Here is a 19,482-nt window from a genome sequence, read left to right as displayed (position 1 = left end):
GTGCCAGCTTCCCGGCCTCCTCCTTAACCCGTCGGTTTCCTCCGTCGCCACCAGAGCGGAGTTGGGCCTCAGAAATCCTGTGCGGTGCTCGGGAGCACAGCACCCACCGCACGGCGCTGATGGTGTGCACGGTCTAGAGTTTCTCCTAATAAAGCAAATTAATAATAACTGCGGCCATTTATGGAGTACCTCGTATGACTTACCCGCTTGCGTTATTGGCTCTTCTGAGACCTCTCAGCTTTGAACACTAACTAGGAGGTAGGAATTGTTTCACTTGTCCTGTGAGAACATGGAGGCCATGCAGCCCCAGCGAGCAAAGGCAGGATTTAAACGGCTTTGCTCTCTTTCTGCCCACCCTATCACTTACTTTGAGCAAGAGTTGGTTCTCAGATGTGCAGATTAAAGAGATAACCACCACTTTAAAAAACTTTGAAACCAGAAAACACTAGATTGTGGGTTGGAAGAACCAGGGTTTCTCCCTAACCAACGGGGCTCATTGACTTTGGACAAGTACCAGCTTCCTTGAGCTCCCACAACCTTATCTTCAAAATGGTGCGAGTAAAAATATCTTCCTTTCTTCCCTCTTGGGTTGGTTGGAAAATCAAATAGATGCAAAAGCATCAGAAACTGTAGAGAAGGATGCTGGATGACTCCGACTCTGCCATGGCACACAACATAGTCTAAGACAAGAGACCCCCCCCCCCCCAGGGTGATCTCAGAGTGAGTTTGGGGACCTGACATGCCAAGAGCCTTTCATTTCATTTGTCAGAAACAGGCTCTGAGGCACTCTGTAAGACCCTGCTATTTTTATGATTTTGGAAGACTAGAAGGTATATCATAATGACAAACTGAAGTCCTCCATGACGGAACCTGGCCCATTAAACAGGTGACCCACTGGCAGGAACCATGTGGAAGCCATTGTTTTCAACCCACCTACTGCTGCCCTCTCTTATCACTGGCACTATATGAGATTTTGACTCTCCCATGGAAAAGAATCAGTTAATTAAATCTGGATCATTGAGTTTATCACCAAAGCCCAGAAACAACCCCAATGTGCCTTCAGCTGGGGAAATAGAGAAACAATCATGGTATGTTCATACAACAGAATATTACTCAGCAACAAAAGGAATGAAAGACTGTTACATGCAACAAATTCTGTATGCAAAGTGGAAAGAGTCAGACTCAAAAGACTTTGTACTGTATGATTCCATTTATATGACATTCTGGAAGAGGCAAAACTATAGGACTAGGAACAGATCAGTGGTTACCAGAGGTAAATTTCGGGAAGGATTTGACTAGGAGTGACACAAAGGAGTTTTTGGGGGGTGATGAACCTGTTCTGTATTTTGATTGTGGTGGTGTTTACATGACTCTATGCATTTGTTAAAACTCATAGAACCGTATACCAAAAGGAGTGAATTTTACAGTAAGTAAATTAAAACAGATTTTTAAAAGTTAAAAAATAAACTACTCAGAATTTTTACAAATGGGTCACTGTGAAAGTAGAGCAATTTGGTAGGGAGTCCCATAGTGTAGTATGATGTTGTATTAGGTGCCAAGTATAATGCAGTAGTCTGGGAATTTGGCCACTAGTTCTCTGGCTTGCGTTGGCAACAGTCACCTGGGTAAGGTGTTAAGAGGGCCCCATCCGCAGGTGACCTGATTCCCTGGTAAACCCTGGAGTCTACATTTTAAACAAGCTTCCCAGGTTGTTTGGGTTCAGATGGCTAATGGCCCACATTTTGAGACCCACTATTCAGCCTTTTTTCATTGCTTGGGAATGAAATTCTTTTGTGAACAGGTCCTTGTATGCCTTGAAGTTTCTACTAGTAAAATGAGGACAATTAGCGTGTCTCCTGCTTTATAGCGACTTGGGCTCGAACTCATGACCCCAAGATCAAGAGTTACATGCTGTTCTGAGCCAGCTAAGTGCCCCCCCCCTTTTTTTATTTCATCTTTTACTGAACAGATCTATGTTACACCATTTCTGAAATGTAAAGCTAAAATAGGGCTTTAAGGGGGTGCCTGGCTGGCTCTGTCTAAGCCCCACGTTGGGTATAGAGATTACTTAAAAATAAAATATTTAACAAAAAATAAAATAACATAAGACTTTAAGAACGTCTAATAGAGGGGCACCTGGGTGACTCAGTAGGTTAAGAGTCTGCCTTTCGCTCAGGTTGCAATCCCAGGGTTCTAGGATCGAGCCCTGTGTTGGGCTCCCTGCTCAGCAGGGGCATCTGCTTCTCTCTCACTCCCTCTGCCCCTTCCCCTGCTCTTGCTCTCTCTCTCTAAGTAAATAAAAAAAATCTAAAAAAAAAAAGTCAAATAGTAAAAGGGGGTGAGGTCTTATTCACACATTTAGTGAGTAGGCAACTAAGAAAATTTGGGATGGGAGAACATTCAGGTGTATCCTGGGGGTGCTCCAAAGCGCTACCTCATTCCAGGGGCAGTGAGCTTGGCAGCCTTCATGATCTGTTCTTCTGGGGCCTGCACCCTGAACATCTTTTCTAGTAACCTGACATCTTGGAATTTACCCAACCTCTTGGGAAGTGGTAGCTTTGACCTTAAGGGGATATTGTTAAGAGGAAATTTTGTCTCTCTGAAATGCTTTGAGTTTTCTCACAGCAAGAAACCCAAGACCAGAACCATGCCTTCCTTCTGGGATGACCATAATTCTGAGCTCTAGAACCATTCAAACAGAAGACGATGAGAACCTGGGTTCAAATCTCAATTCCATTGTTTATTGTCTATGTGATTCTGGCCAAGTAATTTCTTAGAACCTCAAATTCTTACCTTCAAATATTTCAGGTGTGGGCGCCTGAGTGGCTCAGTCGTTAAGCGTCTGCTTTCGGCTCAGGTCATGGTCCCAGGGTCCTGGGATCGAGCCCCACATCGGGCTCTCTGCTCAGCGGGAAGCCTGCTTCTCCCTCTGCCTGCCGCTCCCCCTGCTTGTGTTCCCTCTCTCGCTGTCTCTCTCTCTGTCAAATAAATAATAAAAATTAAAAAAAAAAATTTCAGGTGTAAAATGGGGCCAATGACTGTACTGACTTTGCAGGGATACTATGCAATTTGAAAGATACATACTGAGGTATTAAAGGTGTTATGATGGCTGAACTGTCAAAAGATTTGGCAAAAACAAAACCATACAGAGGTGCCTGGGTGGCTTAGTCGGTTAAGCATTTGCCTTCGGCTCAGGTCATGATCCCAGGGTCCTGGGATCCAGCTCTGCCTCACTGGGCTCCCAGCTCAGCAGGAAGTCTGCTTCTCCGGCTCCTCTACTCCTCCCCCATGCTCGTGCTCTCTCTCTCTCTCATCTCTCTCTCTCTCTCTCATCTCTCTCTCTCTAATAAATAAATAAAATCTTAAAAAAACCCAAAACCATATATACCTGTAATATATACATGCATATATAAATATAAAACAAACATGGCAAATGTTAAGAATTGTTGAATCTAGTGTAATCATTCTTTCAACTTTTCTGTATGTTTGAAGATTTTCATTATAAAATCAGAAAAAAAAAAAAAAAGATGCATGTAAGCCTGATGTACATGAGTCTTGCTCAATAGCCATCCTGAGCACCAGAGAGTGAATGAACAAGAAACAAGTAGCCAAAGCGGGGGGCGGGGGGGGGGGGGGGAGTGTCAGTAAGCACATGTTGAATTCTAGGGTAAATAAATAAGTAGGTGTTGGTATGACGTAGCTAATCCTTGTAAGAATCCTAAAGGAGGTATTATTATTATCCCCAGGAAACAGACAAGGCACCGGATGGCGAGTGGAGAGGACCGGCTCCACGGCCATGTCTGACCCTGAAGTCCATATGCCGCTGCTCACTACACCAGGGCCTTGCAAGCCGCAGTCCACAGGCTCCTGCAAAGGAGTGTTTTCTCATCATGCTTGTTTTATTAGACTTTTTACTGTTGTAAAAGTTAAACCTACTTTAGGTTCCGTCGTGAACAAGTGGCTTCTGAACGTACAAAATCGGGCCCGAGGGGCAGCCGCAGCGCTGGACGTTTCCTCTTACTCGCCCGGAGCGGAGCTAGCCCTGGGCAGAGCCGAGCCCAGGGAGGTGGGCCCGAGCCTTTACGCTCAGGGAGGTACAGACGCGGCAATTAGAAGCTTCAAACCACACGGGGAGGTCCTCTTTAACTCAGCTCTTCTCCGAACACCCAGCGGGGCAACCGGGAGGCCCTGGGCAGGAAGGAGTCTGTCTATGAAGGCAACGCCATCTCGGCCCATCCTGGAGGCTGCAACTCCGAGGCCTCGTCCTCCGCCTCCCGCCCTCCACGCATGCGCACGCGCTCGCGCTCGCGCTCGCGCACGCGCACACCGCCGACAGGTTCCGGTCCTTACGCCCGCAGCCCCCAGCCCGCGGCCATTCCTTGTACCCCTGGAACTAGCCGGGGATGGGGCTGGCCCCCAGTGTTTGTCCGAGAGACCTTCCAGCTGGGCCCCCGTAGCGCCTGTGTCATTCCACTTCTTGAGGACAGAGACTGGAGAGACTCACGGCAACACCACCGGGGCTCTAGGGCGGACATCTGCGGAGGGCGGCGAGCTGCCCCTTCCCCACTCTCGCTGCCGAACCCCCCCGCCCGGCCCCCGCTCCCCGTTCTCTCGGCCAGGCTTTCCCCTTTGTCCAGTTCTTTCCTCGCCTCCCTAGGGGCGCTGGACCCCAGCTCTCGCCCCAGGCTCTCTGGGCCTGTGTGGCTTCGGAGGCCCCAGGCGGAGGGCTGGCTTGTCGCCAGAAACCATGAGCCTTGAAGCCCACTTTGGACTCTGCCTCCGTTTCCCTTCTGGAAAATGAATGTGTTAACATTTGCCAACTTCCTGACTCAAAAAAGCGTCTGTGGTTCTGTACTTGCTTTGTGGTTTGTAAAATGTGTGCTCTGCATCTGGGCTCATCATGATAGCCTTGTGAAGTATGGAATGTTCATGGAGTAGACTTTGTAGATGGGGAAACTGAAGGCCAGAGAGAGGGGGGGAAATGACGCCCTCAAGGCCACACGGTGTTTAGTGGCAGAGCCAGGACCAGAAACAAGTCTTCCAACACTCTTGCCATGACCTTTGAGCTCTTTGTGATAATGATGATGACTTTATGGTACACAGCATGGACCGTGCACATGGGGCTGCCCACAGATCCCAAACGACTTCAAAGAAACCGAGAGCAGGAAAACCTTACAAGTTGGTTGTTACCTTTTATGCGTAATTACTACGCAATCTAATTACACAGATGGGGTTCATTAATATGTCAGTTTGCTTTATATTTTTATATGATGAAAACCAACACCCCACACAAAGCAAATGAACAAACAAACAAAAAGAATCAGACCTATAAAAACTGAGAACAAACTGATGGTTTGCGGGAGGGGAGAAGGGGGGAAGACAGGAGAGGTGGGTGAAGGGGAGTGAGGGGGAGTGGGGGGCACGTGTTTCCAGTTAGGGAATGAATAAGTCACAAGGATGAAAGGCACAGCGTAGGGGATATAGTCAATGGAATTGTAACAGCGTTGCGGAGTGACCGTAGCTACACTTGTGGTGAGCACAGCCTAACATATAAACTTGTTGAATCACCGTGTTGTACACCTGGAACCATTGCAGTATTGTGTGACAACTACACTTCAATTAAAAAAAAATCCCACACCCTACAGTGTGTGGGCCAATGGGCTGTGTATAAAGAGAGAGAACTTCTGACGAGGGTCTTCTGTCGATGTGGAAGCGGGCTGCAACTTCACTGGCTCGCTCTCAGGTAATCCTCACAACTCACAACATGGGCGGCCTTGTTCCCATTTCACAGAAGAGAAAACAGAGGCCCAGAGAAGTTAACTGACTCATCTCTCGTCATTCAGCTAGAGAATAGGCAGGGCTGGGTGCAAATCAAGATCTGTCCCATTCCAAAGTTGAGTTTCCCTCTCCTACTCCATGATACTGGCTCCCTACAGAGACATAAAGGGCTTAGTCATTAAGTGACTCAGTTTCCTCTTGTGTAAAAGCCTGCCTCCTGGTTTCTGCGTTAACTAAGGAGAGCCCCCCCCCCCCCTACCCCAGGTGCCCACCTGCACAGTAGGGCCAAAGGAGGGCTCATGGAGCAGCAGCCTGCAGGAGAGTGTTAGAGCCTTTCCTTTGGAGGAGCAGGTTTCCCCCACTGAGGAGGAGAAGCCAGTCAGACTTTTGAGGTCACCGAACCCCCCAGGGACAGCCTTGCTCTGAAAGCTGGAAGGCCAGCCTGGGGCACCAATGGGTCAGGGTCTGGCCCACATGTGGCCCTACTCTCCCCATGACCAGCTGGGCTGCTCTCCAGCTGGTTGTGCAATCTTGCTATGAATAGGTCTAGGTGTGTGGTTTGGTGCCAAAGAGACCAGACTTGTTTCCTTCGGGTGATAGCTCCCCTCTGGAATTCTGGGAGGTGAGGGAGCACAGCTGCGAGGTCAGGCTGCTGACCCTGAGGCTGGGCGGTCCAAGCCGGTGGCATGAGGGGTGTAGCCCGTGGCCAGACTGGATGGACAGGTTGGCAGCATGATCCCCAGCGTGCACAAGGATGGGTGCTCAACTGTGAGTGCCGAGAACTCCTCCTCCCTCCCCAGCAGTCGCCAGGCTGCCTGTCTCCCTGAACCTCTCTCACCTGCTCCCCTCCCTCTCACCAGGCCCTCAGTCCCTTAGGTAGGACTTAAAGAAGCTTGGAGGGGGAGAGGGAAAGACAGACTTGCAATTTAATTTTTAAAATATTAAAAATATGAGGATGTGGGAAAACAGGAGTTCTCCCATATTGTTGGTGATGTGACTTGGTACCTTGGAGGGCAATTTGGTCAATCTCTATTAAAATCCCAAATGTATGTATATCCTTTGGCCCAGCAATTCCAAGTTTGGGCATTAATCCTACAGAGATTCTTACATGTGTATGTAATATATGTATGAGATTATTGACTGCAGTGTTGCTGATAATAACAAGCATTTAGTAACAATGTTGTCTATCAATAGGGGACTACTGGTTCTATGAGCTATGATACAATAATACAATGGAATACTATGTAACTATAAAAATGAGGAGGCTTTCTATGTACGTACATTTTCTTTATGTCTAAGAAAATTATTAACAAAGTAAGATGCCTGACAGTGTGTATAATGCACTGGGAGGCTCAAACATCTGCCTTCAGCTCAGGTCATGATCCCGGGGTCCTGGGATGGAGCCCCGAGTCGGGCTCTCTGCTCAGCGGGGAGTCTGCTTCTCCCTCTCCATCTGCCCCTCCCCCTGCTCATGCTCTCTCTCTCTCTCTAATAAGTAAATAAAATCTTTTTTAAAAAATAAAAAAAAGGGGGAAAATAAGAATTTGTGTTTTTATTGCTTGTAGGTGCATAAGAAATTCTGGAAGGATGAGCAATAAACTCTGAAGTGAGGGGAACGAGGCAGAGAACTAGACAGGGATGGGAAGAAAACATTTCCTGTGTGTATCTATATGCTTTCCAGCTTTTGAATCTTGTGCATGAACTATCTTTCAAAGTATTTAAAAATACGGTGCAACAAAACGAAGATAATTTTGACAAAAATGTTCGTAACCCAATTGTCAGATAAAAGGGCATTTGTCTTCTGGGGACAAGTCCCCTTCCTACTTGAAGGAGTTACCCAGTAGGCGTATCTCGGTGGGAGAAGAGCCCCTCCTCCCCTACTGGAGCAGGACATGGTTCCTGATGCCCCTGCCAGTGGGGCTCCAAGCAGATGACTCAGGTGCCCTCCACTTTGCATTTGGAGGAGCAACTGAGGAACAGTTCACGGTGGCAACAGTTGAGGTCCTAAGTGCAGTGTTGAGGCCAAAGTGTCCGGACACAAGAATTATTTCAATTTTTGCTTTTTTCCTTTTAGGACCTGTCCCTAGTCATAGTTTACCCTGGCAGTACTATTTCTATTCTGCTCTTTGTTTTTCTTACGTTAATGTATAAGGTTATAATATGACAGCAATAATTACATTTCTAAGAGCGGATCTGATATGAGCATTTTCTATATATATTAATAACTTCCATAATTATTGTTTTAATTGATGCATAATATTCCTTTGTTCTGACTAGGTATTTCCTATACTGATATTCAAGATGTTAAGAGGATGAAATTATGGAAATCTGAAGTTACAAAGATACAATTTTGCAGTGATACTATTCACTTATCGGTCAGATTCCTTTTACGCGGTACTGCTACCTAATTATCTCCACTTTTATACCCTAATACCCTTATCCCACCTTATTCCTTATTCCTTACAGTCTTAAAAGAGGACTCAAAGCCGGCCTTTCCACCTTGGCTCATGTGAATGCATTACCTTTCAAAATATTTAAAAATACAGTGCAACAAAATGAAGATAATTTTGACAAAAAATTCCATAACCCAATTGCCAGGTACAATGGACATTTGTCTTCTGCGGATGGGTCCTGGCATGAAACTATTTATCTTTATAAAAGTAATACACTTGCACTTTGATAAATTAAACTTGTACAAAAGAGTTGAAAGCCAAAGTCCCTTGCCTGTGTCGCCCAGATTTCACCAAGTTTTTTGTGATTTCCACTAGATCAGGGCTCTTACCTCAGTTGCAAAGTCACAAGGATGCCGAGAGCTATTGATCTGTCAACCCTTGGGGCAGCTTCTAGGGCCTGTGGCTGTCAAGACACCTGGGACCAGGAGCAGCTTCCTCTGTCATCCCAGTAGGCAATACACATCATCATTTTCTGTGGGTAGCATGTTGTGAAAATAGTTCCAGAAAAACCATGACTTCTCGTTTCCTCAACATCTTGCTCCTAGGATCCACCTCCCACAGTGTGGGAGGCCCACTCAAGGCCCACTTGAAACAGCTCCCTGCCCTGCTTTCTTCCCATTCCACTATCAGAGTCCAAGCCACTGTTCTGGAATTTTCTGGCAGCCCACTTTTCTTGCCTGACTTCTCACTGATCTTCTTTGACCTCTTTTAAGCCCCAAACAAGTCCACTACTCACTGTTTCCCAGATACGTTCCAATCTTTCCTGCCACCTCTCCCTGCGATTCTTCACTTGAGCTAGAAAACCCAACCCATTTCTGCCTTTCCCCTCAAACGTTCCCTTCCTCTGGGCTCCCATGGCTTTACTTCCTCTGTCCCATCATACCTTTAGTAGCGTTGGTAGGATTCATCCACACAAGAACTCATGCCATCAGCCCTACATTTCACTTCAGCCCCTTTGTGCCCATCTGTCTGGGACAAAGACCGTGCCTGCCCATAGTAGGTGCTGCTGAGATGGATGAGGGTGGGATTCAGAGGAGGTCCTGTGTCAATATAAGAAGGGCGTCGACATTTTTCTTCCCTGAGTGGGAGTGGGCATGTTTGTAGTGTTTCTAGAAAGTCCTCAGAGAAGGCAGGCAAAAATGCAGGTTTGAGCCATTATTACATGACAGACACTAGGCAGAACCACACACGCATGATTTTTCTCAGGTCTTACATATTGCCGATGGCTTTCCCCTTTTAACATTCAAATTAGGAAAATCCAGGGGAGGGCCTCCTCTTCCTCCAGTTCCAAAGGTGTCTAGTCCTCAGACCCAGCACCATTGCTTCTCTTAGATGGAGATAAAAGCAGAGCTAGGGTGGGTCTCCTTCTGAATGCTCCTTTCTTTACCCCCACACTTCCAACATGCTCCCCTGGCCACGCTCCCCCCCTCATTGCCTACCCTTACCCCAGAGCCATCTCCCTACTTTTCCATGTCCCAGGGGCCTGGCTGTGCTGGGAGAGGGTGAAGACAGTGGCTCTGAAGTCTACCTTCCTTTACCTTTCAGCCCTGTACTCTAGCTGTGCTATGGTGACTGGGTTGACGCAGGTCAGATTTGCTAGCTTAAAGGTTTGCCCTCATTACTTGAATTTTATTTGCAAAATCAAATCCCTAAGGTGTTACAGAGATTAGTCCAAATCTTTCCTCTTCTAAACAAGAAGCTGAAGCAGGGAGTCAGCAAGAGTTAGCCCTTTATTCATCAAAGTGGAGCAGACACTTACACCTAGAATATAAACTCATGGGAGCAGGGCCCAGGTCCTGGTTCTTCTGGTGCTCATCAGTGTCTGGCCCACTGCCACACTTGACTTAGTAATTGTTGACCATTAACTTTAATTAGTTTTTGGTTGAATTTTTACTTGGTTTGGGAGAAGGCTCTATTGAGAATCTTATGATAACTAGTATTAGGTTTCCATCTTTAATCTTTTGGGAAACAAAATCAAAACTGAGAAGCAATCTCAAATGGAATACCTTCTCCCAGTTGGCTTTGGTGTAGAAGATGGTGAGGTTTTACCTTCACAGGTAATTAAAACCGTGGAAAGGACACTTAGGAAAGCATGACGCTCCACCAATATAAAATTTATCTCAAAGGGCAAACTTTATTTTTTTTTCCGAAGGGCAAACTTTAAAATATTTACTCACTTGATCTGAAATGAGTCCATCATGTTCCTTGGGACTTTGAACCCAATACTGGGGAGTTTCTAAAAGCGGAATAATGTCTACGTCTATTAAAATGAAAAATACCACCCAGGCTATGAGGGATAGTTTTACAATAGGGTGGAGTTTCTCCTCACTTGACTGAGAGGCCCTAAATGAACACATGGAGGAAATATTTATGCTGTTGCCACCAAAGGCCTGAAATATTGTGCCTGATTTTCAATGTGCAGGAGGGCTCTGTCGATGACCGATGTTCATCCACGGCACTCACATGAGGGGGACCTTATTAGGGTCAGTTTTGATAGGTCAAAATCTCTGACACTCAGCGAAGGCAGAGAGTCTAAATCCGGCTTCCCTACCTAAAAGCCCCACCTGGGCAATATGACACCATGCACACCAAAGTGACTATCAGCCACCACGAACAAGGCCATAGATCTGATCTGCTTTTATTAAACTGGTTGTCTGTGGAGCTCACAAGTTGGCTGGAGAGAAAGTTTGCTAGATCATTCGGTTTAGAGAGCTCATGACAGAGGCTCTCAGCTTTGTGCCTGTCCCAGCCTATGAAGTCATTCCACAGGAAGACCCTGACAGAAATGCAGCCCTTTCACGTCTGGAGTTAAAGGAGAAAGGAGAACAAAAGACTTCTTGGAGTGAGACAGAGTGTCACGGATGCTTTATTTACATGCGTCACCATCTCTTTTACAAACTAGATTACGGTTTTAAATGGAATACACAAGGCAATATCTACAAACACCAAGAAAAGTTAAGTACTGCATCTCTATTTCATTTGGAAAGGGGAAGATTCCCAAATCAAACTGGTTTTGATTCTTGAGAAGAGAGGTGGTAGAGTTAATTCATGGCAACAAATGGTTGGACAAAATCCTCAGCAAGAATGCAATATGATAGTGTTCGCGTGGAAAGAAAGGATGAGGTGCTTCAAACCAAAGTACCAACTGCTGGACTCTTAGGTGTCTGAATATGGCCATGCACCATATTTAATTCTAGTTTGAATGGGGCATGAGCAAGAAACTGAAACAGGTAAGACAATTTTACAGATACTGTATACAGATTTTTTTTTCCATTCATGCAACTTTTTTTTCTTAAAAAAAGTTAAACATGTGAAGCCAAAACGTACAATATATTTTTTTAATATCAACTTATTTTTCTGGTCCTCCTTCACATCTGTTTACATTTCCTGTGTACATAATGTGCTAGGACAAGTATACGCGAGAAGACTGATTGCCAGGCAATGAGATAATTTTAGAGAAATAAGTGATCAGACACATAGTTTTTTAAAAGCAGCCACACAAATAATTATGGAGTGTGGCAGAGGCCTCAGAACCAATCATTCACCAAAGAAGAATACACACAAAATTAAACAAGAGGAAAATATTTCATTCATTCGAACTGCATAAAATGTTATCCACCGAAGATTTAGATCAAATAGGATATACTCTTTTCAGTTCCTTGGGCGTCTGCGTTACGATCTCATGTGCAGACAGGATTTCGCAAGGCCTTCACTATCCCCTCACTGCCCCTGCTGCCCCCAGTCTTCAGGACAGGCTGGTTTTTTCGTACCTCTTTGCCAGTGATTGCATTTCTACAAAAAACTCTGCTAAGTCAAAAAATACAACAGTATGCCTAATCATACATGTTCCCCAAATACATCAAGAAAAAGGAAATCAGAGTTAGAGCTATCAGGGTTTTGCTTCTGCGTTCAGAGGGAAAGGGTGACATTCCCATTTCCCTCTAGCAGCCCATGGCATTAGCACGTGACACAGGACTGGCTGTCTGACCGCTTTACTCTTGACAGTCTCCCCAAGAGATTCCAACAGTCCTCTTTCCATAAGCGGGGTCCATTGGGTGTAGGCCAAGTCTGTCCCTACCGTCTTCAATAAGATCGGAAGCCACCTGAAAGGGCACCCTGAGACTGGGCAGAGCTGTCCTGAGCTGTGAGTCGTGAGGTCCTCCCCTCAGGGTGCTCAAGTGCCAAACACAGAATACCCAAACTCAACACCACACACACACACACACACACACACAGCCCACCTTGTATCACACGTGTGTGTTACGGTATCACTGTCCACTTGCACAATCCTCCCGTTAACAGGAAAGACAAACTTCTGAAATTTTTTAAAAATCTATGTTTCAGCAATCATCCTATTGCAGAGGATGCAATAAAGTAGATCGAGCTCAGCTTCATTCACAGTTAATGGGTGAGCTGAACCTGGCAGGCAGCTCTCACACCAGGACAGAGAAGGCTGATGATAAAGCTCTTTTCTAACTTTGGTACAAGGTATCTGGTGCTGGAGCCTGAAGAGAGAACAGCAGAACCCAAGAGTGCATGTCATGTTTTCAACATTAGTTACTCTTCTAATTTCCCATTACAAGTGGAAGGCTCCCTAGAGCAGCTTATTTAGAGGCTGAAGATAACCTGGAATAGTTCTCATCAGGATGCAAACATTACAGCTGCCAGGCCCCTGGAGGCAAGTATTCCACCGAGATACTCCAGATCAGAAAACTTACTGTGAGGCACCCATGACAGTGAGAACTCCACACGGCGGCCAACAGTTGGCCCTTCCTGAGAGCAGAGTCTCAGTGTAAGAGGCGGAGGTCTTAGGCTGCACCTCTGCCCTGTCTGGCCACCGCAGAACCTGGCGAGTGCAGGGGTGAGGGGTGGGGGTGGGGGGGTGTCGGGCCTCTGGGTGTACAGTCAGCCGGCAGTGGCCAAGGCTGAGAGTGGTGCTGCTGTGATCCTGGATGGGCCTAACTATTCCAACTCCCTCCCGAAACTGACGCTGGCACTCGACTTTGTCCTGACCTCAGCTCTCCACAATGCTCTACAAGTAGACGCTATTTGCATTATTAAGAAACAAAAACCCCAACAAATTCAAAGCACCCCTCCCCCTCCATTTTCCTGATGTGCTCTGTGGCTGCCCTGCTCTCAGACCTCCTCTGTCCCTCCCTCAGCTGTTTTCAATTAAATTATAATCTGGTTCTAGGACATTTTGTAAGACATTCTGCCTGAAATTTAACAAACACTGAGAAAAAAGGAGAATAAATGAGATGCCACATGTCTGAAAGGAAGTCAACATTTTAAAGTTGAAACATATTTGAGAGTTGCTTTTCTTACTCCCAAAGTAGCTCCCAGGGCCTATAAAACTGCAAAGGCAAATTAGCTATTTCGTTAGTTTGCTGTTTCTTTGCGTTCAGGAGAGAAATTCTCAGGGCCCTCATGCTGTAAGCACTCCAGATTCTTCTTGTATCTGACCTCCCTTCACCTTTCCCTCCCTGCGGCTGCTGCAGCTGAGTCCCATCGGCACCCCCACCAGGGCAGCATCACCTAGGAACCCAGACAGGCAGCCTCCTTTCAATGATACTGGACAGTTCTTGCGTGCAGGGGACTACCAAAGAGTCAAGGAAGTGGCTAGCATTATTATAAAGGAATACAGTAAGCAAAAGTCTGTCTCACTGACAAGCAGACCACGTGAATAGAGTACATATTTTTAAAAATTATACATACTTTTAAAATGAAGATTATAAACGTGTAGCAGTTTAGAAAAGGCGATACGCTACAGGCCTACTATAACCACAACTGCACGACAATTTACAGATTCAGTAAAAGGCAGGGTGAAATCAACAGGGCCATCACTCAAACATGACAACCCTAGCGAGGCGGGAGAGATGTGTGACAATACCAAATGGAACTTTCATTATGCTAGGAGCTGTTATCACCACCATTATCACCCCCAGAGGAATTACGAAGTGAAGGTGCACAAGGGGTCCCCTGGTGGCCAGTGGTAGGTGCAGGGGTCAGGTGGCACGTCTGTGTTGGTGGGAGGGAGTCAGTGCCCACTGCACGGTGCAAGCGTCAGCGAGAACTCATGCAGGGAAGTCTGTGCTGAAATACTAGCCTGTATTCCTAACGTCCATGCAGAATGGTCCATTTTTGTACTGTACATAAAATTTATTTATACATTTATATACCTAATGCTTTTTATGCAAAGAAAAGAGTCTTCATATATCACTTTGGAGAAGTATGCATATGCTGTGCTAATCAGAGCTTCATTACACCAGTTTTTCATATGTACCTAAGGTGTTCCCAACTATTCTGCCTACCAAAGAGGGTAACTAATATAATCCCACTTTCCAGGTTCAACAGAAAGCACTATACAGCACCATAACTTTTTGAAAACAAAACAAAATGAAATCCATAGAAGCAGAAAGGTGGAGGGAAAAAAAATGTCAAAACTGCCCTATCTTGTACTTCCATTGTGTCACTTGTACAATTACAATCTAAGCTTTTATATATATATTAGATTGTGTGTGTGTATATATATAAAAATCAGTTTGTATGCTATTGCCTCTCACTCATACATGTCTAGTAGATCTGATTATACACAGCAAGGCTGAAAATAATCAAGGGTATTTTAGGAAAATAGTGACTCTGGTTTGTACTTTTCACACATTTCTCACTATAGGCTTAATGCTCACCTGTAAGTTCATTTCTTCTGCAAAGCGAAACAGGACTACTTTTCTTTTTCTTTTCTCCTTAAAACTAAATCCTTTAGTGGCATTTGGCAATGAGTGGGTAGCTGAGCTGACTTCTTTCTTGAAAAGATCCTAATTTCTAACCTGCATACCATCACTATTCACTGCATCAGCTGAGGATAATGCCAGGAGACCAGAGGCCCGACTGCTCTGGCAACTGCAGACCAGGAGCTGGGGGTCTCTCCCCGCCCCTCCCCCCAACCCCTCACTCAGAACGAAAACACACCGGGTCGCATGCAGCACTCCATTCGTTGGGCCTATGCAGGGGTCAGTCCTGGACTGGTGCTCACGGCAAAGAGTTGTGCCATTGTTCAGTTTTTAGAAAAGCAGTTTTCTACCAAACAAAAGAAGAAAGAAAATCCCCCTCTGGTTTATGTAATTTGTTAGTTTATGGAGTTCCAAGGGCTCAAATGCTTGTGATGCCCAAAGCTAGAAATAGTAACTGGTACAACATTTTCCTTCTGTTTTTAAATTTGCCAGGGGAAGGATGATTAACATTTTAACATAAAAATACTGCAAGTTAATGCATGTGAAAAACTCAAAGTCAAAGGAAAACAAACACAAAAACGACACTTAAAACATCCCATAAACCATCGTGATATGAATACGCCACAGAATCGCCAACAGGAGCTCACGGTGTGCTCTGAACGAGGGTGGGTGGTGCTGACAGGGTGCTGTCCTTCGCTGGCAGGTGGCTCATCACCCTGTACAAGGAAGATTTTGCATACTTTATATAGAGAGTTCTGTTCCAAGGGTAAGTGCTTCACCCAGGGTAAGGGGCCTTTAACAGTCTCTGCTGGGTTAGGAAAATGGTGCGGGATTCACAAAGGTGTTAAGCTGTAAACGGTATCACTGTCCACTTGCTGAGAGCAGATTTGGCAAAGGGTTTCTCTGTAGGTCTTGTGTCAGTTTGAGGGTCTGCAGGAGGAGAAAAGAAAACCAAAGATGATTAAGGACATTCAAAAAGCAATTGTAGGCACCTCCGGGTCATACTTCACCAGCCTCCTGTCTCCTCACGTCACCTCCGAACTAAGGGTACTCACAGGAAAGCTGTTTTGCTACACTAGCTTCAAAGGTCTGAAAACCTAAGGACAAAGCATGGAGACTACTTACCGTATTTCTGGGCTTGATTACAAGATGCTCTCAAGTTGAAAAAGCCTAGAGGAAATGAGGTCATTCATCTTGGGAGGTTAAAAAGAAAGGCAAGTTAGGGGTGTTTTAGTAGGCCCTTCCTTTTTTTTTAATATCTCTAAGATTGATTGACTGATTTGAGAGTGTGTGTGCACGCACACGTGATGGGTGAGAGGGGGCAGAGGGAGAAGAAAAGAAGTCGACTCCATGCTGAGTGCAGAGCCCAATGTAGGGCTCAATCTCATGACTCTGAGATCATGACCTGAGCCAAAACCAAGAGGCAGGCGCTTAACTGACTGAGCTACCCAGGTGCCCCATTAAAAGTAAGTTAAGTCAGTCAGGGTGCAGATGGGATTTTGCTCTAGACTTCTGGATTGAGGGGTATCCTGGGACATGGAACTTTCAAGCTGAAGCGAGAAAAGTTGGTCACCCTAAGCAGACCAGCCTATGCCTTTCTGGTTCTCTCCCACTGGCTATATGGACTAACCGACCTTGTTTACCATCAATACGAGGGGAGTTGAAATGGCCATTTTCCACAAAGGCTTACGCAGTCTGCACTGCTGGATGGAGATCATCTTGACTTTCCTCGCTTTAATTAAAGGAGTAAGTTATCTCTAAATGGGCTGTGTGGGATTTTTTTTTTTTTAATATTAAAAGTCTGCAGAGAAAAAAAAAATTATCTAACACACACATATGGCCAAAAAACCCTCCCACAAAACATCCCTTTAACAGTTAACAATCTATTATTATTTTGCCTTCAACAGTCTTCAATGGTGAGGCACAAAAGAGGTCCTCTCAGACCATCTGAATTTACATGTCTGAGCAGACTTCCTGAGACCTCTGAGCCCAGAAAAGTTAAAGGACTAAAAAAAGTATACTCACAGAGATGTAGCTAAAGGAATTAACAAAACAGGGGCGCCTGGGTGGCTCAGTGGTTAAGCGTCTGCCTTCGGCTCAGGTCATGATCCCAGGGTCCTGGGATCGAGTCCCACATCGGGCTCCCTGCTCGGCGGGAAGCCTGCTTCTCCCTCTCCCACTCCCCCTGCTTGTGTTCCCTCTCTCGCTATGTCTCTCTCTGTCAAATAAATAAAATCTTTTTTTTTTTTTAAAGATTTTATTTATTTAACAGAGAGAGACACAGCGACAGCAGGAACACAAGCAGGGGGAGTGGGAGAGGGAGAAGCAGGCTTCCCGCCGAGCAGGGAGCCCGATGTGGGACTCGATCCCAGGACCCTGGGATCATGACCTGAGCCGAAGGCAGACGCTTAACCACTGAGCCACCCAGGCACCCTAAAATCTTAAAAAAAATAAATAAATAAAGGAATTAACAAAACAGACCTCAGGACGTAAGACCTTTGGTTTACGGAGACAGTGTCAGCTGTCACCGTAGGGAAAAAATGGCTCTAGGCCAAGAAATGGATAGAGAAGTAGGAGGGAAGCAAGCTGAACTCACCATCTTCTGATCAGAGAAGGTAAGCAAGTCATGAAATGTGCACCAGTAAGCTCACATATACGTTACACATCTGCTTCCCACTCTTTAGACCAGATATTATCATAGGTTCATTTGGAATTTTCACAAATGCACTTATGACTTCAATCTCTTCTGTGGCTGGGCTGGCTGGCAATCTTACCTTTCACTACCAATATTCATAAAGACAGCAGGGCTTAGTATTGGTAATGATGCAGAACCATGGTCACAATTACCCTTGCTACAGCTCCAAACAGAAGCACTTAGGGGTTTTATCAGAGGCAGCAACAATAAAGAAGGAAAAAAGGCCCCTTGTCCCCCACCCATCCCTGGTATTTAATTTCCCCGGCTGATGGATTTTTTTTTGCTTTGTAAAGGTACTAGACAATATCATCCTGGACTTGTTGGCTTCAGAGCAAGAAAAAGCTAAAACAGGGGTGGCTGAGTTGGTTGAGCACCTGCCTTCGGCTTGGGTCATTATCTCAGGGTCCTGGGATCGAGTCCTGCATTGGGCTCCTTGCTCAGCGGGGCAACCTGGCTGGCTCAGTCAGTGGAGCATGTGACCCTTGATCTCGGGGTTGTGAGCTCAAGCTCCACACTGGGTGTAGAGATTACTTTAAAAAAAAAAAAAAAAGCTAAAACAGATACCAGATCTAAGTATCTGTGAAGCATTTAGCCTCCTAGAGCCAGCCAGTGCTATTCTAGCTACTCTACCTGGGACCCCCGAGGAGTGAATGGATAAGGGTACAGACATGGTTCTTTGGAAGGGTATTCAGTTTTTTCCTTCCCAGTAACACTTAATAAACCACAATCTAACATTACTATGCGATTAGTCATCAAGGACTATGCTCCCCAGGTGCCAAGAGAGAAGCTGTAAAGCACTACCTAATTCAGACCCCATCCTGGTTCCCTCCGGTATTAATTATTCGGCCATGGAAACCAGTGCATACTGGGAAGGTGACACACTTCATTCCCCAAGTACAGAGGCAGAGCATGCAGCCTGCTCCTATGCTGGAGCTGGGTCAGCATCAGAGGAAAGGAGGCAGAGGGCACCTATAACCCCCCACGTGGCATCATTCTAAGCAGAACAGGGCATTAGCCCTGAAACCAGGGGCAGGAGGCCCACACTGAGACAACAACAATCCCCAGGCCAAATAAACATTCCCTCATCAAAAGGCCCAGAATCTTCAGGGAACATCATCTTTCAAAAGGAGATGCACTGATCAGGACTCCTTCCATTTCTGCAGAATGAGCATGGGGCTCCCTGTGGCACTAAGTCTCGGCACTCCCTGGGGGTCTCCCAGGCCATGCCTCTCAGCCTGCAAGGGAAACCTTGTGTGCTTAGAAGGGAGCCAGGAAAGGAGAGGCCCAGGTTCCGAGGCAGCTCTGACAAGGACAAACATAATGAGGAAATCCCACTCCACAGGACAGAAAGGTGACCTGTTTTCTCTGTGATAGAAAGCAAATACATTATAAAATATTGTAAAAATATAAAGAAATCAGATAAATGTTGAAGAGAAATACAAGCATTCTTCTTTAAAAGAAACACCAGAGGGGCGCCTGGGTGGCTCAGTCATTAAGTGTCTGCCTTCGGCTCAGGTCATGATCCCAGGGTCCTGGGATCGAGCCCCGCATTGGGCTCCCTGCTCGGCCAGGAGCCTGCTTCTCCCTCTTCCACTCCCCCTGCTTGTGTTCCCTCTCTAGCTGTCTCTCTCTGTCAAATAAATAAATCTTTAAAAAAAAAAAAAAAAAAAAGAAAGAAGCACCAGAATCACCATTCACTAGGAAGACCTTATGATTAAAAAGAGTCACAAAGAACACAGCTCCTTATCTGCCTTAGATTTTTAGCCATTCTTTGGTGACTCACTGTTTGCAAATGTTTATCTGACTCCATCAATGACGGCAAGAA

General features: G+C 45.7%; 1 protein-coding gene across 6 annotated transcripts in view; it reads right to left on the bottom strand.

Moving 5' to 3' along the window:
• Positions 1 to 11,079: 11,079 nt before the first annotated feature.
• FOXO3 (forkhead box O3) overlaps positions 11,080 to 19,482 on the bottom strand; it is a 127,363-nt gene continuing 118,960 nt past the window's right edge. For all 6 annotated transcript variants that reach the window (XM_064597961.1, XM_045865274.3, XM_064597964.1 and 3 more), the window contains one exon: positions 11,080 to 15,892. Coding sequence is in view for 1 of the 6 variants with exons in the window: in XM_064597964.1 (XP_064454034.1) it covers positions 15,824 to 15,892 (69 nt within the window). In the remaining 5 variants the exon portion in view is untranslated. The remainder of the gene's footprint in view (positions 15,893 to 19,482) is intronic.

This window comes from Mirounga angustirostris, unplaced genomic scaffold (genome assembly GCF_029215605.1).
Source record: "Mirounga angustirostris isolate CCGP_5_RB_7025 unplaced genomic scaffold, mMirAng1.0.hap1 SCAF_8, whole genome shotgun sequence".
In the NCBI taxonomy this organism is placed as follows: Eukaryota; Metazoa; Chordata; class Mammalia; order Carnivora; family Phocidae; genus Mirounga; species Mirounga angustirostris.
This window is presented reverse-complemented; position numbering and strand designations above follow the sequence as displayed.